Raw genomic sequence first — 27,160 nt, 5'->3', positions numbered from 1 at the left:
AAAGTCAGGATTAAATTAATGACCAAAGTGAACACGGAAAGCATATTATAGGTCCCTAAACAGGTGCATATGCATATAATAGTAAATTCAACCTTATTTTAAAAATTTTAACTCAACATTCATGAAAACCAAGACCAAACCAAAGCTCCATGTTTTTTAGAGCAACTAGATTTTGAAAGACTATGGGGTGTTTTTAGCTGTGGTGTATTTAAGAAACAAAAAAGATGAGGTCTGTCTTTTTAACTGTCTTAAGTGCTCATGATATTTTTTTAGAATCAATCTGTAAGGTTTCTCATTGGACCAACAGTTAGATCTATTACTGTAATTAGCTTTTAATTGCAAGAATATCTGTGTTTAAAAATTGGTACTCTACTTAAGGAGTATGGGAAGAATATAGGAGTTGGGTTTTTTTTTTTTTAAATGTCTTAGTCACTTAAGTATTTGCTTAAGTTATTTTTCAATTTCTGCTATAAAATGTGACTATGCAACTGGCCCAGGGCAAGAAATGACGTAAGAACAATGTAAATACACCGATCTGAGCAACTTATTTTAATACTCAATTATGAACACAGATGAATTTGCTTCTCTTCCCAGGCATTATTGCCTACATTACAAGCCTGATTTTTACATGAACTTGCCTCTTCCCTTTCAACGTTGCCTAAATTAAAGGCATGATTTTCAAAACTGTATGCTTGCAATTTTCATGCCCAAAAGGTACACTTAATTTCTGCAAGAAAGTAACAAGACTAGTATGCAAAGTGGGTATTTTCATGTGTAAAAGGCTAGTTATATATCTTGTGTGTACCATTCAAATTACTGGGCACACAGGTTAGGAATGTAATTCACGTGCTCTTCTGAGCAAATGACTGCACATGTGCTGTTTTGGAAATAAGCATGTAAAAGTCTGGAAAAAAGTATCTAATGGCAGAAAAAAAATCAAATTACTAAATTAATTTAGAAATGGTTTCAAATACAGTTAGAAAAACAAAGGTACCGTAATTTGACTAAATACACCTCATATCTCTGTCTTGATAAATTTATTCTGACAAAAGTATGTGCACACAAGAATATAAGAACTGCCATACTTCTTTTTTTAATCCATTTTTTCTTTTGGCCATCACAAGATTCTACAGCAATGAGTTCCGTGGCTAACTGTGGGTTGTGTGAAAAAGTACTTCCTCTTGTTTGTATTAAACCTGTTGCCTATTCATTTCATTGGGTGACCCCTGGTTTTTGTATTGTGGAAAAGAGTAAATGACACTTCTCTATTCATTTTTATTCCACACCATTCATGATTTTATAAACCTCAATCATATCTTCCCATAATTATCTCTTTTCTAAGATGAACATCCCTTATCTTTTTAGGCTCTCTTGGTATGGAAGCCATTCCATACTCCTAATCATCTCTGTTGCCCTTCTCGGAACCTTTTCCAGTTCCACTATATCCTTTCTGAGATGGACAACCAGAATTGGACACACATGGATTTATACAGTGGCATTACATTTTTTGTCTTATTTTCTTATACCTTTCCTAATAGCTCCTAACATTCTGTTAGCCTTTTTGACTGCTGCTGCACACTGAGCTGAAGTTTTCAGAAATCTATCCATGCTGACTCTGAAATCTCTTTCTTGTACGGTAACATAGCTAACATAGAACCCATCATTATACATGTGTAGTTGGGATTATTTTTTCGAATGTGCATTGCTTTGCATTTATCAATGTTTCATTTTATTCATTAATTTCATCTGCCAGTTTGTTCCCCAGTCACCCAGTTTAGTGAGATCCCCCTGGAATTCTTCACAGTCAGCTATGGACTTCACAATCTTAGATACTTTTGTAACATCTGCAAACTTTGCTACTTCATTGTTCACTCCCTGTTCCAGATAATTAATGAATATGTTGAACAGCAGGTTCCAGCACAGGTCTTTGGGAGACCCCACTGCTTACCTCTTTTTGTTGTGAAAATGAACCATTTATTCCTACCCTTTGCTTCCTATCTTTTAACCGATAGTTACCGATCCATGAGAGGAACTTCCCTATTATCCCATGACTAATTTTCTTAAGAACTTTTGATGAGGTGCCCTGTCAAAGGCTCTCTAAAAATCCAAGTACTGCATATGGACTGAATCACCCTTATCCACATACTTGTTGACACCCTCATATAATTCTAATAGATTGGTAAGACATGACTTCCCTGTACAAAAGCGGTGTTGAGTCTTCCCCAATAAAGCATGTTTATCTATGTATCTGATCATTCCGTTCTTTACTGTAGTTTCCACCAATTTGCCCAGCACTGAATTTAGGCTCACTGGCTCCTAACTGCAAGGATCATCTCTGGAGCCTTTTTAAAAGCTACATTACAGTTACCTTCCAGTCATCTGGTACAGAGGCTTGTTTCAGTAACAGGTTACATACTACAGTTAGTAGTTCTGCAATTTCATATCTGAGTTCCTTCAGAACTCTTGAGTGAAGACCGTCTGGTCCTGGGGACTTATTATGGCTTAATTTATCTATTTGTTCTAAAACCTCTTGTATGATAGTATTTCAGGTTTGCAGCCAAAAGGAATAGCTCTGCAATGGATATCTCCCCCACATCCTCTACAATGAAGACCAATGTAAAGGATTTGTTTAGCTTCTCTCAGTGGTCTTTTTCTCCCGGGGTGCCCCTTTAAACTTTGGTCTTCTAGTGGCCCACTTCCTGTTTGTCAGGCTTCCTACTTCTGACATTTTTAACAAAATTCTTACTGTTAGTTTTTGCATCTTTTAGCAAGTTGCTTCTCAAATTCTTTGTTGGCCTGCCTTATTATACTTTTACACTTAACCTGCCAGTGTTTGTTCTTTCTATTATCTTCTTTAGATTTTGACTTTCAAATGTTAAAAAGATGACCTTTTGCCTCTAAATGGCCTCCATTTACTCTTCTGTTTAGCTATGGTGGCATTTTTTTTGGTCCTCTTATTGTCTTTTCTGATTCACGGTATACTTTTAGTCTGATCCTCTATTATGGTGATTTTAAATAGCCCCTATGCTGCTTGCAGGCATTTAACCTTGTGACAGCTCCTTTTAATTTCACGCTAACAAGCATCCTCATTTTTGTGTAATTCCCCTTTTAAAGTTAAATGTTACCAAGATGGGTTTATATTAGGGCTGTTGATTAATCACAGTTAACTCATGTGATTAACTCAAAAAAAATTAACTGCGATTAAAAACAATTTATCACGATTAATCGCACTGTTAAACAATAGAATACCAATTGAAATTTATAAATAGTTTTGGATGTTTTTCTACATTTTCAAATATATTGATTTCTATTACAACACAGAATACAAAGTGTACAGTACTCATTTTATATTAGTTTTATTACAAATATATGCACTGTAAAAATGATAAACAAAAGAAACAGTATTTTTCAATTCATCTCATACAAGTACTGTAGTGCAATCTCTATTGTGAAAGTGTAACTTACAAATGTAGATTTTTTTTGTTACACAACTGCACGCAAAACCAAAGCAATGTAAAACTTTAGAGCCTACAAGTCCACTCAGTCCTACTTCTTGTTCAGCCAATCGCCAAGACAAAACAAGTTTGTTTGCATTTACAGGAGATACTGCTGCCTGCTTCTTATTTACAATGTCACCTGAAAATGAGAAGAGGCATTCACATGGCACTTTTGTAGCCAGCATTGCAAGGTATTTACGTGCCAGATATGCTAAACACTTGTATGCGCCTTCATGCTTCGGCCACCATTCTGGAGGACATGCTTCCATGATGATGATATTCATTAAAAAAATAGTGTGTTAATTAAATTAGTGACTGAACTACTTGGGGGGAATATTGTATGTCTCCTGCTCTGTTTTATCTACATTCTGCCATATATTTCATGTTATAGAAGTCTCGGATGATGACCCAGCACATGTTGTTTGATTTACGAACACTGTCACTGCAGATCTGACAAAACGCAAAGAAGATACCAATGTGAAATTTCTAAAAATAGCTACAGCATCGACCCAAGGTTTAAGAATCTGAAGTGCCTTCCAAAATCTAAGAGGGAAGAGTGTGGAGCATGCTTTCAGGAGTCTTAAAAGAGCAACATTTCAATGTGGAAACTACAGAACCCAAACCACCAAAGAAGAAAATCAACCTTCTTCTGTGGCATCTGACTCAGATGATGAAAATGAGCATGCATCGGTGCACACTGCTTTGGATCGTTATCAAGCAGAACTCATCATCAGCATGGATGCATGTCCTCTGGAATGGTGATTGAAGCATGAAGGGACATGTGAATCTTTAGCGCATTTGACATGTAAATATATTGCAATGCAGGTTACAACAGTGCCATGAGAACGCCTGTTCTCACTTTCAGGTGACGTTGTAAACAAGAAGTGGGCAGCATTATCTCCTGCAAATATAAACAAACTTTTCGTCTGAATGATTGGCTGAAGTAGGACCGAGTGGACTTGTAGGCTCTAAAGTTTTACATTGTTTTATTTTTGAATGCAGTTATTTTTTGTACATAATTCTACATTTGTAAGTTCAACTTTCATGATAAAGAGATTGCACTACACTACTTATATTAGGTGAACTGAAATATACTATTTCTTTTGTTTTTTTACAGTGCAAATATTTGTAATAAAAATAAATATAAAGTGAGCACTGTACACTTTGTATTCGGTGTTGTAATTGAAATCAATATATTTGAAAATGTAGAAAACATCCAAAAATATTTAAATAAATGGTATTCTATTACTGTTTAACAGTGCGATTAATCATGCAATTAATCATGATTAATTTTTAATCATTTGACAGCCCTAGTTTTTATATATATATATATATATATATATATATATATATATATATATATATATATATAATCATCCCCCTTCCCCCCCCCCCCCCGCCCCCAAGGATACTAAATTTAAGTGAGCAGTTCAGTTATAGTTACTTCTGGACCAGATCCTGTGGTCCACTTAGCACTAAATCAAGAATTGCCTCTCTTCTGTGGGTTCCAGAACTAGTTGCTCCAAGAAACAGTCATTCATGGTGTCTAGAAATTTTATCTCTGCATCACACTCTGAGGTGACATTTACCCACTGAATCACTGAAATCAATCATTATTACTGTGCTTTCTGCTTTTGTGGCCTCTCTAACCTCCCTTAGCATTTCACAATCACTGTCACCATCCTGGTCAGGTGGTCAGTAGTTTATTCCTATTGCTATACTCTTTTTTTAGTCACGCATGGAATTTCTGTCCACAGAGTTTCTATAGTACAGTTTGTTTCATTTAAGATTTTTACTTTATTTGATTCTATGCTTTCTTTTACATATAATGCCACGCCCCCACCAGACAGTTTGAAAGTAGCCACCAATAACTTTTAGTATGGCATTTTGCACTAAGACTGGTTTCAGAAGGAATCATACGTTTTAGTAAAAAGTGTGTTTAAAAAGAAACCAGAGTACAATGCAGTTAAGCCTAAACAAAAGAAATCCAGAACCTGATCTCAGGGGATATAATACCCAAGGGAAATAATTGCAGGAATTGGAAAATGTGAATTTAGAAGTTTTTATAAAAATAAGATGATTAAAAGTGTATTGTCAACTACTTATCTTGTATACAATAATAGATAATCTAATTGTAACATGATACATTAATGATACCCTAATCTAATGTTTAACAGTAAAACAAATTCAGGATTAGGACTGCTTGTTGGTATCTTTAAGTATAGAGAATTGTGTCTCGGTAGGGGAAGGACGAAAGGCCATCCCTCCCTCCTATTATAATGGAATGGATAATCTAAATCCCACATCCATGGATCTGAGGTAAATTTACTCATCATACAGGGGGGACAAAAGAAATATCTTGCCTGACTAGAAAAAGAGTTTTAAATCTTAAACAAAAAAATTGTCAGAGACTCCTTCCTGTCCCCAGAGGTGGTCAGATCTAATCCCAATGGACCACATGGCATACCTGCCAAGCAAGCACTGAGAATGGGGCAAGGAAGAGCACTTTCATGGACACAGCATGAAAAGTAATCAGACATAGTAGGAAACAACTTTTGGGAGTAGGGTAAAAAGAGCTGCTATACCCAAAACACTCTTATGGGGGGAAGTCTAGTCAATGGTGTTGGATGACTTGGATTTGCCTCATTCGCACCCACCAACTTTTGTGGGGTCAGAGCAGAGATTGATAGCCACCGGCAGGGGGTGAGGGACTGCAGCTCCTCCACTTACAGAAGCCACTGCTCCACATAGCTATTTATTTTTTTAATTCTCATACCCCACTTATCACCATGGCATCCAAGAACAACAGAAGAACCAGCCCACTGCCAAAGAGTCACTACCCAAGGAGTGGCTACTGGAAGAAGACATTCACTACCAACTCTGCATTCTGGAAGTCATTACCAAACAGCTGGAGCTGCTGAACTCAAACAATACTATTTCCATACAAATGTGTTCTGTAATATAAAATGATGTGAGTACCAAATACATGCTTTTGTAAGTACACGATTTTAGGAATAAAATGCATTTTATACATTTTCTCTGAGGCATCAGCAGTTATTTAGTTTGAGCTACGGTACACTTCTTTAAAACTGCTGGCAATCTGGTTTTGTGGATTGACCACTTAGGGAAATTCCTATAGTTTGATGACATACCTATTGTCAACCGATTGACAAATACTAGGAGGTTGAGGTTGGCAAAATTTCCACTTGAACTGAGTAAGTTATTCCTGGATTGTGAAATTATTAGTTCTTTTATCATACCCTAGAACAACCCTTTACAGTTTTATTAATGATTAAGCAGATGAAGATCCACAATGCTTTTCACAGTCTCACTTTATAAATTGACCTGCTTTTGTCAATAACATGTTTTTCAAAGTTATTATTCTTTGCCAACTCCATCCTATCTTCATTTAATGTATTTACTTACTTTAAATTTTGAATACAAGATTGCTGCATACCGTACCTAGAGTAGATTTTATAAGTGTTTGATTCTGATCCAAGATATAGTTTGCCTCTTCCTTCAGGTCAACAATGGCAGCAAATTCCTTCACATGAGTAGATCTTGATGCTCCGAGTCTCTCTGCATACATCCAAAACAAATTTGAATCCAGTAGATAGAGATTCAAGGTCTTGTTGGTCCTGCACCTCAGGCCAGTAATGTGAGGGCCATTAATGCGAAAGTCAGGAGAAAAATAATTCCTATCCTCAATGTGAGGAATAGAATGTTGGGTATCATCCTTACCTTTCTTCCCATGGGAAGAAAATGCTACTTTAGGGGTCTGAAATATGGTCTTTTCAGAACTAATTACATTTATCAGACCCCTATTTACTGTCCTGCAACATGCAGTGTAGTAGCTAAAAGGACTATAGAAACTTAAGAAATTGCTGCATTCTATGGTATTTGATACAAATTGGAAAAAGGTATGTTCCTTGAGGTAGAAAGAGTCCAAAGCTGCTTCTATCTCTAAAAAGTTACACTGTGGTACATTGACTTTACTTGGTTTGACCCCAACCGTCTGGTTAACACAAAGCTCACAGACATTGTGAGTCCTAGAGATTGAGTGCCAGTGAGGGAGCACCACCGTGTTGCAGCATGGGTACGTTGTTATAGAGGATGTTTCTGCAACTTGTGTATGCGCATGTGGTACAATGGACTCAAAAACTGGTGAATTTGCATCTCTCAAGTGCTGAAGAACAGGTTCAGCTGCCTGGCTTTTACTACAGTTGTTGTATTCCAAGGCCACTTTGGTAATCTATAGAAAAAACAAATTACACAGAACTGTGATCAGTTATATATCATTCATGTATCAACATAGACAATATTTGTCCCAATTTTTTTGAAATACATAAAATATATTTAGTTTTAGATGTCCTATCCTGGAATTTTAGACACAGGGCCAACTCTTACCCTTCAATTTTACAAAAAGAAAAGGAGGACTTGTGGCACCTTAGAGACTAACAAATTTATTTGAGCATAAGCATCCGATGAAGTAAGCTGTAGCTCACGAAAGCTTATGCTCAAATAAATTTGTTAGTCTCTAAGGTGCCACAAGTCCTCCTTTTCTTTTTGCGGATACAGACTAACACGGCTGCTACTCTGAAACCTTTAATTTTAATTTCTTACCCAAAGCCATAGGATGCACTGTTGCTTTATTATGAATTTAAATTTAAAAAAAAATCTCCAATTATAGTATGTGCTTAAGAACAGTAATGAGTGACAACAAGCCACTCTAAAAAGATCTTCCATTATACATAGTCAGCTCAAAACCCTCTTTATATTTATTTTTATATTAATATTTATATTTGTTAGGCTGCGATCCTAAATCCTGTGTTATTTGACACATTATCCAATATATCCGTTTTCGATAAAGATGATGAAAAATAAATTAAAGCAAAATATATAATGCTTAAGTCATTCTTAACATCTCATTGTGAACATAACAACAAGAGTCATCCAGTCAAATCAACTACTGATATAAGGGTAAATCTTCCTGTCCTTCTGTGGGCAGAACTTCCATTTATTTCAATAGTGACATTATCTGCTGCTGACTTCATCAGAAGTTTTGCTTGAAAAACGGACTTCTGGATTTGGTCACTAAACTGGGTCCTCATTTCATTAAAGATATCAATATTGCCACTCAGTTGAAAACATATGGACATGAAAGGTTCTCTCCTTCACAAACAGGATTCTAAATTTATATTAAACTCAGGGTTTCCATTTCCGAAGAATTAGTGGAGGTTTGGTTTTGGGGGCTTTTTTTTTTTTTTTTTCACACTTTTCTTCAGAGTTTGAGATACTCATTATGATACTAAAATTCCCCATTATGAAAATTCTTGTGTCCTAGTAGGAATTTATTTTACAGCCATTAAGAATATGCACAGTAGGCCAGGCCTCATTTACAGTAGTTACTGGGGCTTTTTCACCTACTCTTTTTGTCTTTCCTCTAATCCATCATATTCTGAAAACAACTGCAAACTGGAATATTCTTAAATTTCTAATGAGTTTATTGTAGCAGAACAGATAGGACAGAGAGATGAACTGAACAGCAAAAAGAGACAGTGTGATTATGTCGTCCCCGCCAAGTATTGTGTTAAACAGTTAAAAATACATGCACATTTTCCTACTAGTACTTTTCCATATTAGCAATCCTTGCAAGTTGTCACGGGGATATTGTGAGATTATGACTGTGAGGGAAGCTGGATCACATGATCATCTCTCAGCTGTGGTCCACAATGACAACTTCTGTGATAGTTTTTTTTTTTTTTTTTTTTTAAAAAGGAATCATTGGCATAGCCTTTTCTTTTTATATACTTAATAGTTCCTGAAAATGTCAGATTAGATTCTATAAAGGCTCATTCCTTCATGTTGTAACCTACTCTAAAGAATGTGAACAGATGTTGGACGATGCCTGAATTTTTTTTTTTTTTTAATAAACTGAAAAAACATATTTGCATTACAAAATCTTATTTCAGTGAGCTCTAATCAGAGAAAGTTATAGTTTTTGAGCACTGCTAACATACAATGAATTGACACCTTCATGCTGTGTGAATGCCTTACAGGCAAATGGTTTCAGAGCCAAATGAAATTCACAAAAGCTGCTGACTGCAGTAACCATTTCTCCTTGTGGTAAACAAGTTGCATAATATACTGTAGCTTCTTATGCCCACTTTAACACACTGTCATGCTACAGTAACCAGGATTCCCTGTATCTGTTTTAATGCTTTGATATAAATAAATATTCTTCTCTTAACTAGAATAAATCAGAAACTGGGTGTACTGATTTTACTTTATCAAAATATATGGCGGCTAATATTATAGACTGTATAATCTGTGCTAAAAAACAGCTGAATTAAGCCTGCTTTACACTGAGCACAATTTGCTATAGGAATCGCTCCAGTTCCTTTCCAATCTTCTTCTTCAATCTCAACGATTTTGTAGGCAAACTGCTATGTGCCTTAAGCAATAAGGAAAATATGAAAATCACTGACATCATTAGAGACAAACTAGTAACAGATGTCACAAAAGCTAAGTAGTTGGAAGCTACGGCCTTTGTGACCTCATGAAATCCCATAGGCCCATAACTAGAAAAAGTGCTGAATAAAAAATGTGGGTCTGAACCTTCCCAAACCGTAAAATTTGGGATCCAGACCAAAACTTCTCACCTCAGAGCCCTCTCTCTAATGGGCTCTGGATCTGAAAACCATGAACTTTGCAGCTTGAACCTTCCTTCACCTCTAATTGGCCCAAACAAGAACCTCAGAGCTCAAGTCCATCTGAACTTTGAGAAAGCTTGGATCTAAAACCAAACTTCAGGGGGTTTAGGCCATTACTTTTCATAATATCATGCTCCAACAGCCCAGCACCCCACAAAACAAACAGTACCAGCTGAATTGGAAAATATGCTGACTACCTCCTACAGGACTTGAAATTCCTGCCTCGGATGCCTCTTTATAGCAATCCTGCAGTCTGTGGTAAATGCAAGGAATTACAAGGGTTACCAGTCACTGTGTGTGCAAACAGAATAAGCTATTGTAAAGATATATAAACTGGAATAGATTCATGCTGCTGAGAAGTTTGCAAGCAAATTTATGCAAGACATGCAGAAGTGGAATTTGTCGTGTCTGGCTTTTGTATATGTTCATGACAATAACAGTAATGGTGTATTGGCAAAAAGACCACAATAAGTGAGTCCTTGTTTCAGATATACCTCTGACATGTCCCCCAAAGATGGATTTGCCTGTGGAACCATGGATAACGCAGTTGGTAACTAAAAGTTTTGATGTACAGTTTCACCTTGATACATTAGCTACGACAGCTTTGCAGTCAAAATGGTTTAAACTCAACACCCTTCATAAATGTCTGTTTATGTAATGAAGTACTATGAGAACTGCAACTGAAACCATAATCTCAATTTTAGAGTCAAATTTACATCTCTCCACACAAATTTGATACAACAGACTTTAATTACTGCAAATTATTTACATTAGAAAAACTGAACCAACTGAATTAATCCTAATGCTGAGCCATTCCAAGTTCCCAATCCCATACTCAGACCACTACACATCATTGACTCTAGCAAAGCAAGAATCTTAGAATTATGTTGGTTTAATTTCTTTAGCAGAGAGAAAGGAAAGGGGAAATTTGACTGGGAATCATGCTCTGCCAACTCAAGAAAACACCTCTGGATTATTAACGAAGCCATTTCTAGTGTCAGATGCCCAGTTTGAGGCTAGATATTATTGAAACTGACTTTGAAACTGGTAATTTACAATAATTCTACATAAGTGCCACTTAAGATCAAATTAGTGCATGTAAACAAGGTTAACTGGGTTCAAGCAGATGAAACAATGCCTTAAGACTTTGGACAATACAAAGACAGCAGCAAACATCAATGTCACAATTAACTTTTTAAATACCAGTGGCATTACGATGATTCTTTCATATATAAAAATGGCTGGTCCTTCAGCCCATTGAGAAAACACACCGAAGACCAGGAATGTCCCCTTTCAACAGAGGGTGAGAATAAAGCGTGTAAGTAAGATGGATATAAATTAAAAATATAAAAAGATTGCATCAATCTTTCTTTATAATCTGATATTGTTTTTCCAATAGAATAGCAAGGACCACCCTGGGATTTATAGGGTTAAATGTTCTTTACTACTATTTTTTCCATTGGAAGGCACCATAATAAATCCTTTCAATTTCTCAATGGCAACATTAGGTTCACTTAACTAACTCAATATGAAAAAAATACACACTAGTAACCATTCCCCTCTCCCTGTTTTTCATGAGAATTGGGATCTATAATTGTTACCATTAAGTATTCACAAACCACAAACTTTGGGCTGGGGGGTGGGGGAGGAGAGAATCAGACCCAGTATAAACAATCTACACTATTCTGGGACATCAAGTAACACATAAATGTCACCCAATCTGTATCAATACATATAATTTCAAGTTAGATCTTTATGGAGTAGAAGCAACCCTCCTCATATAGACCTTTTTCTATGTTTGTATAGTGTCAACACAATGGGACTCAGATCCGTGACTGGGGCCTGCATGTTCTACCACAATAAAAAGAAATAATAATATATCTCACTTACTTCATCTAAAAGAGGATGACTTTCTGCTAAGGGATTGAAGGGTATAAATAAGAAAAGTGCTGGTCCCTTCTTCAGTTCATTGTTTAGTAGAAGGCTTTTTCCTCCATGTGGTCTCAACCAACGTATAAATGTCTCTCTGTTTTCTAGAGCCCACTTGCAAATATTCTCAGCTGTGTAGTTCATGACTTCACTTGAATAGATCTTAAAAGGGAAAAAAAATCATAATTAGTCCTCCTCATTTATTTAAATACACTGTTTACTGATGAATGAGGTACATAAGATGTCATATACTGTTATACATGTTATGTTGGTACTGTTACAGCTAGGACAATTTTTCTTTATGGACACTATTCAGGAACCATTCTCGCCTTAGTCATTATTCCATAGATCTTTCCCTATAGATACTCTTCCCTACTCCTCTCCAACTCATAGTACCATGAGTAGAATCTCACACTGAAGTATGGCTCACTGTATTTCTAGTTCTCAGTTAAGAACTATCAGATGGTGGTCAAAAGCAAATTTAAAGCAATTTATTGTTTTCTCTTATTCTTTTGTTTTCCAACCAAGCTGTTGGTAATGCTTTTACCTCTGTATCAAGCAGCTCTGACAACATTTTGAACGAATACTCCCAGCATTCCCTCAACCTCATTGTATAATTATTTCTTTGCTGAATACTGATAACGTGCTTAGAGCTGAAAAGAAAGTTCCTGCCTAAAGGAATTATGAAATCAACACCCACAAAGTGAACGTTAAGGTTTTACCCTGCATCTCTAGTGTATGTTATTTTATCCAAAAATAAATAAATAATCAGACAGGACTTTCAGGGTGACAGACTACCTGTGCAACACCCTTATGTTCATAAGATTAAATTTTACCAGTTGTTATAAGGTAAAAGCTTTGACAATTTGTGTTACTCTGCCTCTCTAATGTAATTCCCACATTCTCTTCTGATTTTTCTCAATTCTTCTCAAATGCTTAAGACTTATGGCCCTCAACATCTTATAAATATATAAAATAAATGCTCTCATTCTCATCTTTATACATCTTTCCTTGCCGTCCACCTACACCTGGAACTTTCCTAACATAACGGCCTCTGCAAAGCCCATTAATGATAACCCATGTCAGTAAAATTTCAATGTCTCAGCTATTATAAAACCAAGCTGAACCACCATTTAAAACAGAACCTTCCCTCTGGGTCTCCAAGTGGATTTTCCATTATCTGTTTATTTACACTGCAAGGTTCTTTGTGCAAGAACCATGTCTTCTGCATTCTAGATAGCACATAGTTGGGCTTAACAAATTTATGAAATTAATGCCATCTGCTCCTTTTCATCAATAAGTTTGTTTGACAGACTGGAATAGATAAATTGGAATAGAAATAAACAATTGCATCATAATCCTTTAGCAAGTTAGATCTTATTTGCAGATGATAAAATAATTTTGACTTGGGAAGGTTATATTTAACTGTTACCTGCTTAAATATCATATTAGTCTGGTCAACAACATATTCTCTACCAAGCAGGTTCTTTTTTACTTTATTTTCTTACACTCATACCCCCTCACCTCTCTCCCTTCCTCCCAGAAAATGTGTACATTTCTATAAAAGTTTGTGGAGACTCTGGACCCTCAATATGTATGCATTTCAAAACTATTTCCAAAATGCTTCTCAAGTGACTTTAGATCTCTTTATTTCTCCTCTACACCTGATACAAATCTCCTCTTGTGTTTATTTTCACTAATGTGAAAGACCTCAGTTTCCAGATTAATATTGCCACTCACCTTGATTTATTATGGTGGACACCAGAAAAACCTCCCCACTATGTCTCTAATTTCATCACATTGACTCTCTTTAAATGCATCTTCTTTAAGAACCTGATGTAGCTGTGACTGCAATTCAATAAACTTTGGTATCACTGAGTGCGATTAACTAATTCAATGTTCTAAAAAAAGAATTTAAATTCTGCAGTCACTTTCATGAATTAAAGCATGCTGTTTATCATGCACCATTATAATAGGTTTGCACAGACACCAGTTATTGTTTCATGTGATACATGAAAATCCTTCTTCATAATTTGAGCAGAATAAACTGTAAATACATGCCTTATCTCCATACCATTTCCACGGTTAACAAGGACATGCACAGAGATAAGGTCTTTACACTAAACAGCTATTCTGAAAGTTGCATTTCAGGGCTTTCCTTGATCCTCCACCTTCATCAATTTCAACCAAAATTAATACTCCCAGCTACCATGAACACAGCTGACACTAGGATTACCCTTTTTGAGTTAACTCACTTAAGTAACTTCTCTACTTGAGTGTGATAAATCAGGTATCTTTAAAGCAAAATGAGCACCGCACGTTACATATATTTCAGGGTGGCAGGGCAAAAGCACATCGTATTTTCATTTGAGCGCTCTAGAGGACCTTTGTGTTCACATTTCTGAAATATTTTACACCAGAAGATGGATTTTTGTAATGATACAAGGAAAGCATTTATTTTCCCCAAAACAGAGGGCAGACCAAAGCTTCCTGCTAAGGAAAAATAAATGAAACACAATTAACATTTCCATTAACAGTTATGTCCCATCCATGAGCCATTTCTTAACACTGAAGGTTGCAAAATTCTGTACATATGAGTATCTTCTCTCACATTCCTTGGTAACCAAAGGTTTGTTGACCTCAAATTTGATGGCAACAAACACTTGTGAGGTATTAAAACTATTATTTGGCATAAGAGAACACTACTGTTTTGGCAATTCTGTTCAGAAAGTAACTTTGACTTTGAACACTGTTATAAAACAATTTAATCTGTCTTTGTTTAGAATTCCTCTCACATGATGGACGGTACATAGTTCTGAGCCTCCCAGTAAACATCTTCAAATCAAAGCAATTAAACATCACAACGTGTATTTATTATTAAAGAAAATGAGAGCATGCTTATGTACAGCAGCAGTCACTTTTGCCAAGCTAGATCATCACACAATAAGAACAGATGATTAGAACCAAAGACTAAAGAATAATCACTTACTTCTCTTGTCATTAGAAACTATTAAAAACAGCACTTTTCTAATTATACTCTCTTTCTCCTAATTACATTGTAATTGATAAAATACATACAGGATGTTTGCATGAATAAATGATATAAAAATCTGGGTAACTAAAATTTGATCCAACAAAATCAAATAGAAATTTAAATAATAACCACTAATTACAAATGTAAACACACCAGAATGATAAAGAATATGTTACTTATCTTTTCCATTTAGAAGTGTGAAAATGTCATATTTTATTTTAGAATGACTGTTCAATTTCTTTCTAGAAACTGTTACATGACTTTTCAGGCTCAAAACTTTGAAGAAAACATCACTTTCATTAAATTAAATCATGCACACCAAAAGCTAACTCAAAAAGATGGAGAAAAGGGGAGGGAGATAGCAATTTGTTAAAGTTCTGCATTATTACAAAACTGTTCTTGGCTACCTCATTTTCTGTAGAACCTCTTTTTGGGATGCACCCATCTCTCTCCGGGAAATTTGCTAAACTCTTCTGACTAGTTCTCACTTTCTCTGCTGGAAATCCCCCACTTCACTATGATTTCCAGTTTTCGGTAGAAAAGAGAAATGAGACAGCTAACATAGGCTGAGGTTTATATTTTGCCGTTATTACAATTACCCTATCCACGCAATCTCTCTGAGGTTTGGCTTGGACTATATACCACGCAAGGGTATACTACAGGGCAAGGTGGGAATATCACTTGCTTTTGCTTACAATATTTTACTTCAGTGGATTTTTCAGGATCAAGTGTTTCGATGCATATTGTATTTTCATGTATCACAATACAATTTTTAAATGAAACAATGTATCATACTGACTGCCCTTCCCCTCCCCCACTTAAAAAAAATTACTCATTTTCACCAAAGCAACATTCAGTACTTCATTGTAGTTTCTGGTATATGAGTTTGTTTTTTCTGAGAAATTAATCAGAGGAAATATGGGGGAAACGATAACATGTATGATTACTTGTGCACCTATGTTGTAAGGCCAGCAGGATTTGGTCCAGTGTAGTCTGTGTTTCTCCTAGGTTCTTGTCAAGTAAAACTAATCAAAGAGACTGAAGGGTAGCAAGAAGGATCATCATCGGAATCACTACCTTTCTATTTATTACACCCTATGACTTCTCTGATACCAGTTCCAATATATTGGCAGCATGGATATTTCATGTGTGGAATGGAACTTTGAAGTGGACGTTATTCTGTGATGGCTGAGAACAAAGAAATGATAAACGGATTCCACCTCTTGGCCACTAAAATTTTGTTGCCACTCCTTGCTTCTCCTTCACATCATTCTCATTCTGATATCATGTATTTATTCACATCTATTATCCCAGACGACATAACTTGTTTCCCCTGATGCAAAGGCACTACTCAAGAGCTGTGAAGGACAGCCAATATAATATGGAATGTATTGTTTACATTATAAATGGATTAAATATGGACTGGGGCAACATGCTCCTCTCTATCAAATGTTTTTCACACTAAACTTTTGTTCATTTTAATATACTTAGTAAATGTATATTACTTTTTTTTTTTTTTTTTTTGGTGAGACAAAGACCCTATACAGACCAAGCTCATGTGGCCTCACACCTCTGAGGTCCAAAGACGGTAGCACCCTTCTTAAAGATAACAAATCCATCAAAGATCACTGCCAGGAACACCAGCTTCTAAATTGAGAATCGACTGTGACTGATGACACCATCAACTCCATTCTTCAGTACCCAATATGGGAAACTCTTGCCAACCCACCAAACACCCGAGGAGGCAAAGCAATTAAACAAATGAAGAACAATAAAGCACCAGGTCCTGATGGCATACCAGCTGAAGTACGAAAGTAGGGGGAGAAATACTGATTAACAAGCTTCACTTGCGGCTCCTCAAAATCTGGTGCACCGAAGAAATCCCTGCTGACTTACATAATGCTAACATTGTCACCATTTTCAAAAAGGGAGACAGGGCCGATTATGACAACTATCAAGGCATTGCCCTCCTCTCCATCACTGGGAAAACTCTTGCTAGAATCTTACTGAATCGCCTGCTCCCTCTTGCAGGGGAAGTACTTCTAGAGTGCCAGAGCAGCTTCAGAACATCACAAGGCACCACCGACATGATTTTTGCAGCCAGGCAGATCCAGAAAAAACGTCAACACCACCACCAGGATCTGTATATGGCCTTTGTCAACCGTGAGGCTCTGTGGAAAATCACGTCAAAGTCTGGCTGCCCAAGCAAAACATCACCATTGTAAGACTCCTCCATGACCAGATGACTGAATCCGTCCTGTGCAATGGCTCTACCTCTGAGCCCTTTGTCATCCGAACTGGCGTAAAACAAGGCTGTGTACTGGCACCCACCCTTTTCTCCATTTTCTTAGCAGCTATGAAAACACTAACCCAAGACGGTCTACCACAGGGCACTGGCATCCAATATCGGATTGACGGCAACCTCTTCAACCTTTCTCGTCTCCGTACCAGAACTAAAGTTATATCGGCAACAATAACCGAACTCCAGTACGCAGATGATTGTGCTGTAGTTGCACACTCTTCAAACAGCCCTTAATTGCTTCTCGAAGCTTACAAAAGACTAGGGCTAACTCTGAACATCGGCAAAACAAAAGTTCTCCACCAGCCAGTCCCCGGTCAATCATCAGACCCATCAAGGAAGACGTATATAGACAAAGAGTAACTGGAAAATGTAGAATACTTTGCCTATCTTGGCAGCCATGTCTCACAGAGGGCAGACACAGACATCGAGATTCAGCACAGAATTTGCTATGCTAGCCTTGCCTTTGGCAGACCGTCTGGCCGGGTGTTCAACAATCACATCATCAGAACACATAGTAGACTTTTAGTTTATAAAGTGGTGGTAATCCCAACTCTCCTCTATGGCTGTGAGATTTGGGTGAGCTATAGAAAACACCTGAAAAACCTGGAATGCCAGCACCAGCACTTTCTTTGGAAGAAATTCAACATAAACTGGGAGGATCATCCCACTAATGTCAATGTCCTCAAAGAGGCGCTGATTATCCAGCACCAGCTGGGGTGCAGCGGGCACTGTGTGTACATGCCTGATGAACACTTACCAAAACAATTGCTGTATGCCCAACTCACCAAAGGAGAAAGGAAATGAGGAGGCCAAAAGAAACGTTTTAAAGACACCCTCAAGATAAACATCAAGAGATGTGGCATTGACACCACACACACAGGGAGACAGCAGCCCAGGATAGGGATAACTGGCAAAGACTTGTCAAAGAACAAACATCCACTTTTGAGGAAAATCTCCTTGCCCTGGTCTCAGAAAAACGCCAGAACAGAAAGAAAAGACAACGGTCAAACAGCAACTGTGACCCAACCCTGTCTTCCAACACGACCCGCAATGTCTGCCAACGAGCCTGTGGCTCAAGGATCGGACTCCTCAGTCACCTAAAGACTCATGAAAAATAAAACCTGTGAAAGAGATTATCCTCAACCTCGAGGAATTGCCGATGAGGTCCCTTAATTCAATATTCACTGTACACACATGGACAAAGGAATTTAAATAACTGACTGGCAGTATATTATGAAAGAGGTTAATTTTAGAAAGATGGAAAAGGCTACCTCTTTTGGGGGTGCTTATCAAATTGTCTCAATGTTTAATAATTGCATGAAGCATCTTTAAAACTTCCAGATTAATAAAGAAGAAACACATCATGAAGCTATGTTAAGAAGTTACTATCAAGAGGTTGTGGAAAAAGAGACTGTCAAACTAAGTTGATATTTTTTTTGATGAGATTGCAAGTTTGGTTGATAAAAGTAACATGTTGTTCCAATATATTTAGACTTCTGTAAGGCATTTGACTTGGGACCACATGACATTTTGATTAAAAAAACTAGAATGATATAAAATTAACATGGCAAACATTAAATGGATTAAAAACTGGCTAACTCATAGGTCTCAAAATGTAACTGTAAATGGAGACTCATCATCGATAAGAGATCGGTTCTTGGCCCTATGCTATTTAACATGTTTATCAATGACCTGGAAGAAATCGACACTGATGTAGTTTGCAGGTAAAAAAAAAAAAAAAATGGGGGGACTGGTAAACGAAGACGACAAGTTACTGATACACAGCAATCTGGATCACTTGGTAAACTGGGCGCAAGCAAACAATATGCATTTTAAATGGCTAAACGTAAATGTATACACCTAGAAACAAAGAATGTAGGGCATACTTACAGGATGTGTTGGTGAGTATCTGAGTGTCTGTTGTGGGGACAGTTTGACCGTGTGCTTGATTGATTCTTTGAAAAGTGTGAATTGGGAGTGCTTTGTTCCAGGTGAGCCTTGAGTGGGCCTGACTGTTATAAAAAGGCAGTCAGCTGCAAACCAGCTGAGCGGCAAACAGCAGAGAGGCTAACAGAGGGAGTTCGCCTGGGGAGAGCCCACTGAGGCTTACATCTTGCCAGCTTCTCTGAGTAGTTACTACAACTCCTGAGGAAGCTCGTAGAAGGAAGGTAATATGGATGGGGAGTGTTCAGCTGTTGTGACCTGCACCTGATGTGCCATGTTTGTCTTTCTTCCACACGACAGAAGCGACTTTGTCTGTACAAAGTGCAAGCTGGTCTCCATATTGGAAGAGAATCATAGAATAGAATCATAGAATATCAGGGTTGGAAGGGACCTCAGGAGGTCATCTAGTCCAACTCCCTGCTCAAAGCAGGATTGATCCCCAATTAAATCATCCCAGCCAGGGCTTTGTCAAGCCTGACCTTAAAAACTTCTAAGGAAGGAGATTCTACCACCTCCCTAGGTAATGCATTCCAGTGTTTCACCACCCTCCTAGTGAAGAAGTTTTTCCTAATATCCAACCAAAACCTCCCCCGCTGCAACTTGAGACCATTACTCCTTGTCCTGTCCTCTTCTACCACTGAGAATAGTCTAGAACCATCCTCTCTGGAACCACCTCTCAGGTAGTTGAAAGCAGCTATCAAATCCCCCCTCATTCTTCTCTTCTGCAGACTAAACAATCCCAGTTCCCTCAGCCTCTCCTCATAAATCATGTGTTCCAGACCCCTAATCATTTTTGTTGCCCTTCGCTGGACTCTGTCCAATTTATCCACATCCTTCTTGTAGTGTGGGGCCCAAAACTGGACACAGTACTCCAGATGAGGCCTCACCAATGTCGAATAGAGGGGAACGATCACGTCCCTTGATCTGCTCGCTATGCCTCTACTTATACATCCCAAAATGCCATTGGCCTTCTTGGCAACAAGGGCACACTGCTGACTCATATCCAGCTTCTCGTCCACTATCACCCCTAGGTCCTTTTCCACAGAACTGCTGCCTAGCCATTCGGTCCCTAGTCTGTAGCTGTGCATTGGGTTCTTCCGTCCTAAGTGCAGGACCCTGCACTTATCCTTATTGAACCTCATCAGATTTCTTTTGGCCCAATCCTCCGATTTGTCTAGGTCCCTCTGTATCCTATCCCTGCCCTCCAGCGTATCAACCACTCCTCCCAGTTTAGTATCATCCGCAAATTTGCTGAGTGCGCAATCCACACCATCCTCCAGATCATTTATGAAGATATTGAACAAAACTGGCCCCAGGACCAACCCCTGGGGCACTCCGCTTGACTCCGGCTGCCAACTAGACATGGAGCCATTGATCACTACCCGTTGAGCCTGACAATCTAGCCAACTTTCTACCCACCTTATAGTGCATTCATCCAGCCCGTACTTCTTTAACTTGCTGACAAGAATACTGTGGGAGACCGTGTCAAAAGCTCTGCTAAAGGCAAGAAACAATACATCCACTGCTTTCCCTTCATCCACAGAACCAGTAATCTCATCATAGAAGGCGATTAGATTAGTCAGGCATAACCTTCCCTTGGTGAATCCATGCTGACTGTTCCTGATCACTTTTCTCTCATGTAAGTGCTTCAGGATTGATTCCTTGAGGACCTGCTCCATGATTTTTCCGGGGACTGAGGTGAGGCTGACTGGCCTGTAATTCCCAGGATCCTCCTTCTTCCCTTTTTTAAAGATTGTCACTACAATTAGCCTTTTTCCAGTTCAAGGTCTGGAAAAACAAGTATTGACCCTGCACTGCATAAGAGAAACTGAAGATTTCCTGGACAGACGTCAGGATATGTTTCTACGGACACAATGTTCTGAAGATTCAGAGCAGGCTGCGCAGCGGGGACAGGAGGACGGTGAAGAAATCTGGCAGCATGTGACCTCCAGAAGAAGAAAGGGGAGCGTCCATGTACCAGCAACGCATATACAGGTAAGCAACCGTTTTCATGTTCTCTCCACAGGTACTAATGCAGAGAGTGGACTAGATGATACATCTGAGGGAAGGGAACAGAAGGAGACTCCGCCGATTGGAAGGCATGAGATGCACTGTCCTAGGGACAGGGGTTCCACGACCACCGCCCCCCAGAGAAGGAGGCGGGTGGTGGTGGTCGGGGACTCTCTCCTCAGGGGGACTGAGTCATCTATCTGCCGCCCTGACCGGGAAAACCGAGAAGTCTGCTGCTTGCCAGGATTCACGATGTGACTGAGAGACTGCCAAGACTCATCAAGCCCTCAGATCGCTACCCCTTCCTGCTTCTCCACGTGGGCACCAATAATACTGCCAAGAATGACCTTGAGGAGATCACTGCAGACTACGTGGCTCTGGGAAGAAGGATAAAGGAGTTTGAGGTGCAAGTGGTGTTCTCGTCCATCCTCCCCATGGAAGGAAAACGTTTGAGTAGAGACCGTCGATCATGGAAGTCAACAAAAGGCTACGCAGGTGGTGTCGGAGAGAAGGCTTTGGATTCTTCGATCATGGGACGGTGTTCCAAGAAGGAGGAGTGCTAGGCAGAAACGGGCTCCAGCTAACCAAGAGAGGGAAGAGCATCTTCACAAGCAGGCTGGCTAACCTAGTGAGGAGGGCTTTAAACTAGGTTCACCGGGGGAAGGAGACCAAAGCTCTGAGGTAAGTGGGGACGTGGGATACTGGGAGGAAGCACTAGCAGGAGAGCGCGACCAGGGAGGGCTCCTGCCTCAAACTAAGAAAACAGGACAAACAGCAAGTTATCTCAAGGGCCTATACACAAATGCAAGAAGCCTGGGAAACAAGCAGGGAGAACCGGAAGTCCTGGCACACTGAAGGAATTATGACGTGATTGGAATAACAGAGACTTGGTGGGATAACTCACCTGACTGGAGTACTGTTATGGATGGATATAAACTGTTCAGGAAGGACAGGCAGGACAGAAATGGTGGGGGAGTTGCACTGTATGTAAGAGAGCAGTATGACTGCTCAGAGATCCGGTATGAAACTGCAGAAAAACCTGAGAGTCTCTGGATTAAGTTTAGAAGTGTGAGCAACAAGGGTGATGTCGTGGTGGGAGTCTGCTATAGATCACCGGATCAGGAGGATGAGGTGGACGAGGCTTTCTTCTGGCAACTCACGGAAGTTACTAGATTGCAGGCCCTGGTTCTCATGGGAGACTTCTATCATCCTGATATCTGCTGGGAGAGCAATACAACGGTGCACAGACAATCCAGGAAGCTTTTGAAAAGGGTAGGGAACAATTTCCTGGTGCAAGTGCTGGAGGAACCAACTAGGGGCAGAGCTCTTCTTGACCGGCTGCTCACAAACTGGGAAGAATTAGTAGGGGAAGCACAAGTGGATGGGAACCTGGGAGGCAGTGACCATGAGATGGTCGAGTTCAGGATCCTGACACAAGGAAGAAAGGAGAGCAGCAGAATACGGACCCTGGACTTCAGAAAAGCACACTTTGACTCCCTCAGGGAACTGATGGGCAGGATCCCTGGGAGAATAACATGAGGGGGAAAGGAGTCCAGGAGACCTGGCTGTATTTTAAAGAATCCTTATTGAGGTTACAGGGACAAACCATCCCGATGTGTAGAAAGAATAGTAAATATGGCAGACGACCAGCTTGGCTTAACAGTGAAAGCCTTGCTGATCTTAAACACAAAAAAGAAGCTTACAAGAAGTGGGAGATTGGACAAATGACCAGGGAAGACTATAAAAATATTGCTCGGGCATGCAGGAACGAAATCAGGAAGGCCAAATCACACCTGGAGTTGCAGCTAGCAAGAGATGTTAAGAGTAACAAGAAGGGTTTCTTCAGGTATGTTAGCAACAAGAGAAAAGTCAAGGAAAGTGTGGGCCCCTTAATGAATGAGGGAGGCAAACTAGTGACAGAGGATGTGGAAAAAGCTAATGTACTCAATGCTTTTTTTGCCTCTGTCTTCACAAACAAGGTCAGCTCCCAGACTACTGCACTGGGCAGCACAGCATGGGGAGGAGGTGACCAGCCCTCTGTGGAGAAAGAGGTAGTTCGGGACTATTTAGAAAAGCTGGACAAGCACAAGTCCATGGGGCCAGATGCGCTGCATCCGAGAGTGCTAAACGAATTGGCAGATGCGATTGCAGAGCCATTGGCCATTACCTTTGAAAACTCATGGCGATCGGGGGAGGTCCCGGACGACTGGAAAAAGGCTAATGTAGTGCCAATCTTTAAAAAAGGGAAGGAGGAGGATCCGGGGAACCGCAGGCCAGTCAGCCTCACCTCAGTCCCTGGAAAAATCATGGAGCAGGTCCTCAAGGAATTAATTCTGAAGCACTTAGAGGAGAGGAAAGTGATCAGGAACAGTCAGCATGGATTCACCAAGGGCAAGTCAAGCCTGACTAGTCTAATTGCCTTCTATGACGAGATAGCTGGCTCTGTGGATGAGGGGAAAGCAGTGGACATGTTGTTCCTTGACTTTAGCAAAGCTTTTGACACGGTCTCCCACAGTATTCTTGCCAGCAAGTTAAAGAAGTATGGGCTAGATGAATGGACTATAAGGTGGATAGAAAGCTGACTAGATTGTCGGGCTCAACGGGTAGTGATCAATGGCTCCATGTCTAGTTGGCAGCCGGTATCAAGTGGAGTGCCCCAACCGAATGGGGCCGGTTTTGTTCAATATCTTCATTAGTGACCTGGAGGATGGCGTGGATTGCACCCTCAGCAAGTCTGCAGATAACACTAAACTGGGAGGAGAGCTAGATACGCTGGAGGGTAGCAATAGGATACAGAGGGACCTAGACAAATTAGAGGATTGGGCCAAAAGAAATCTGATGAGGTTCAACAAGGACAAGTGCAGAGTCCTGCACTTAGGATGGAAGAATCCCATGCACCGTTACAGCCTAGGGACTGAATGGCTAGGCAGCAGTTCTGCAGAAAAGGACCTAGGGGTTACAATGGATGAGAAGCTGGATATGAGTCAACAGTGTGCCCTTGTTGCCAAGAAGGCCAATGGCATTTTGGGATGTATAAATAGGGGTATTGCCAGCAGATCGAGGGACGTGATCATTTCCCTCTATTTGACATTGGTGAGGCCTCATCTAGACTACTGTGTCCAGTTTTGGGCCCCACACTACAAGAAAGATGTGAAAAAATTGGACAGAGTCCAGCGGAGGGCAAAAAAATGATTAGGAGACTGGAACACATGACTTATGAGGAGAGGCTGAGGGAACTGGGATTGTTTAGTCTGCGGAAGAGAAGAATGAGGGGCGATTTGGTAGCTGCTTTCAAAGGGGGATACCTGAAAGAGGGTTCCAAAGAGGATGGATCTAGATGGTTCTCAGTGGTAGCAGAGGACAGAACAAGGAGTAATGGTCTCAAGTTGCAGTGAGGGAGGTTTAGGTTGGATATTAGGAAAAACTTTTTCACTAGGAGGGTGGTGAAGCACTGGAATGTGTTACCTAGGGAGGTGGTGGAATCTCCTTCCTTAGAAGTTTTTAAGGTCAGGCTTGACAAAGCTCTGGCTGGGATGATTTAGTTGGGGATTGGTCCTGCTTTGAGCAGGGGGTTGGACTAGATGACCTCCTGAGGTCCCCTCCAACCCTAATATACTATGATGAGGAGACTCTATCCTAGGAGGCAGTGACTCTGAAAAAGATTTGGCGGCCATGAGGGATAATCATGCTAAGGATAACCTTAATGGGGAGGAAAGAGGAGGTTACTTACTGTAAATGGAGGTTCTTCAAGATGTGTGGTCCCTATCTGTATTCCACACGTAGGTGTGAATGCATGCCATGTGCCTGAGTCCAGAAGTTTTTTCTAACCAATGTCCACGACCCACACATGTGGTATGTTTCCTCATGCTTCCAACCGAGGATATAAGGGGTACTGCTGTGTAGGGTGGGTCACAATCATGGCTGCTAGTACACTGACCTTTCTGGCCAAAGTGATGGCAACCAGGAATGACATTTTCACAGAAATGTGGGTCATGGTACAGGTTACTATAGGTTCAAAGGTGGCCTCGTGAGGGCTGAGAGGACGAAGTTAAGGTTCCACTGACGGGTGGTTTTGGTGACTGGCAAGAAGGTTTTGAGAAGGCCTTTCATAAATGGTACCATCATAGGGGTGTAAAAATGGAGCATCCATCCACGGGGGGAAGGAAGGCGCTAAATGCAGCAAGATGCACACAGATAGAGCTGAAAGCTAAACCTGATGTTGTCAGGTAAAGGAGGTAATCAGGATGCCAGTAACAGTCACAGTGTCTGGGGAATGGTGGGCAGCAGGCCCACTCCAAGAAGCGACGACACTTTCCTTGATAGCACGTTCTGGTGGATTTTTTTTGCTCTGGGAAAGGATCTGCTGGATCGGCACAGAACACAAATGGTCTATGTCAGATGCTCATCCCAACACCAGGCTGTGAGGTGAAGTATGCGTAAGTTAGGATGTTTGAGCTGCCTTGAATTGCATCAGAAGATCCTGGAATAATCAAGTCTGATCGGTGGATGGGTGGAGAGCTTCAGGAGATCTGTGAACCAGAACTGTCATGGTCAGCAGGGTGCTATGAGGATGATGGTGGCTGTGTCCCGATGCACCTTCCTGAGAACCTGATGCAAAAGGGAAATGGGGGATGGGGGTGAAAGGCATATCAGAGGTGGCCTATTCATAGGAGCAGAAGAGCATCACCTTGAGAGTCTTTGACTACCGCGCCCCTGGAGCAATACAAGAGGAGATTGCGATTCATGTGATGAAAAAAAGTCCCAGCTGGGGGTACCCCACTATGTGAAGAGGTCAGTCAATAGTGTGTCATGGAGTGCCATTCATGATCCATGTGGAAACTCCTGCTCAGTCTGTTTGCCAGGGAATTCTGGGTGCATGGCAGATATGCAGTCTGTAAGGTCACTTGGTTTCAGATGCACCAATTCTATGGTCTGAGCAACTCCAAGCAGAGGAAATGAGACCTGATCCCTCCTTGCTTGTAAATGTAGACCATTGTGGCAATGTTATCTGAAAGAAGTTATATGCGGAGATCACAAAGGACGGGAAGAAAGGCTTTGCAGACAAAGTGGACTGTCCTAAGTTACAGGACATTTATGTGTAGCCTGGCTTCCCTTGGCGTCCACGTGGGCACCCCATTCCATAAAGGAAGCGTCCGTCACAATGGTGGCCTGCAGGGGGCGGGGTGAAGGGGGTCCCGATCATGACCTTGGACGGATTGGACGAACAAACAAACAAGAGAGGTCCTAACATCCAAGAGAACGGTGACTCTGGAGTCTAAGTGGTTCCTGTTTGGCTTGCAGGTCAGGAAGAGCCAGGTTTGTAGGCATCGCAGGTGGAGTCTTGCAAAGGACATCACGTAGATACAAGCTGCTATGTGCCCCAAAAGGGAGAGGCACTGGTGGACTGTCATGAGGGGTTTACAGCAGATGTGGATGATTTGGGTGCTCATAGCCACAAAGCGGTCTGTCGGGAGGAAGGCCCACAGAGCTACCAAGTCCATTCTCGCCCCTATAAAATTTATCGTCTGGGTACATGACAAAACAGGCTTATGTTCGTTTACACAGATTCCTAGTGTAAACAGGTATCTAGATGTGCCACAATGAGAATGCCACACTCAGGGCAGACTGGAAGCAATAGGGCAGACAATTCCCAAAACTGGTGGTTTATTGTATAATTAGATTCACCAAGCCAGTAATAAAAGAGCTGCTACAGTACCACACTGGTTAAAAA

At 40.2% G+C, this 27,160-nt stretch overlaps 2 protein-coding genes across 4 annotated transcripts in view; one reads left to right on the top strand and one right to left on the bottom strand.

Annotated features, from left to right (window-relative positions):
* Positions 1–6,483, top strand: part of SNN (stannin) — a 47,169-nt gene extending 40,686 nt beyond the window's left edge. Inside the window, exon 4 of one of the 2 annotated variants that reach the window (XR_013347259.1) lies at positions 6,299–6,483. The gene's annotated coding sequence lies outside the window, so the exon portion shown is untranslated. Of the gene's footprint in view, positions 1–3,888; positions 4,543–6,298 lie in introns of those variants that run through there. The other variant, XR_013347258.1, reaches the window with a different exon arrangement.
* Positions 1–27,160, bottom strand: part of TXNDC11 (thioredoxin domain containing 11) — a 104,993-nt gene that overhangs the window by 17,575 nt on the left and 60,258 nt on the right. For both annotated transcript variants that reach the window (XM_077827672.1, XM_077827673.1), the window contains 2 exons: positions 12,101–12,301; positions 6,960–7,749 (listed from right to left, as the gene is read on the bottom strand). In XM_077827672.1, the coding sequence (XP_077683798.1) occupies positions 6,960–7,749; positions 12,101–12,301 (991 nt within the window). The remainder of the gene's footprint in view (positions 1–6,959; positions 7,750–12,100; positions 12,302–27,160) is intronic.

This window comes from Eretmochelys imbricata, chromosome 10 (assembly GCF_965152235.1).
Source record: "Eretmochelys imbricata isolate rEreImb1 chromosome 10, rEreImb1.hap1, whole genome shotgun sequence".
Taxonomy (NCBI): Eukaryota; Metazoa; Chordata; order Testudines; family Cheloniidae; genus Eretmochelys; species Eretmochelys imbricata.
This window is presented reverse-complemented; position numbering and strand designations above follow the sequence as displayed.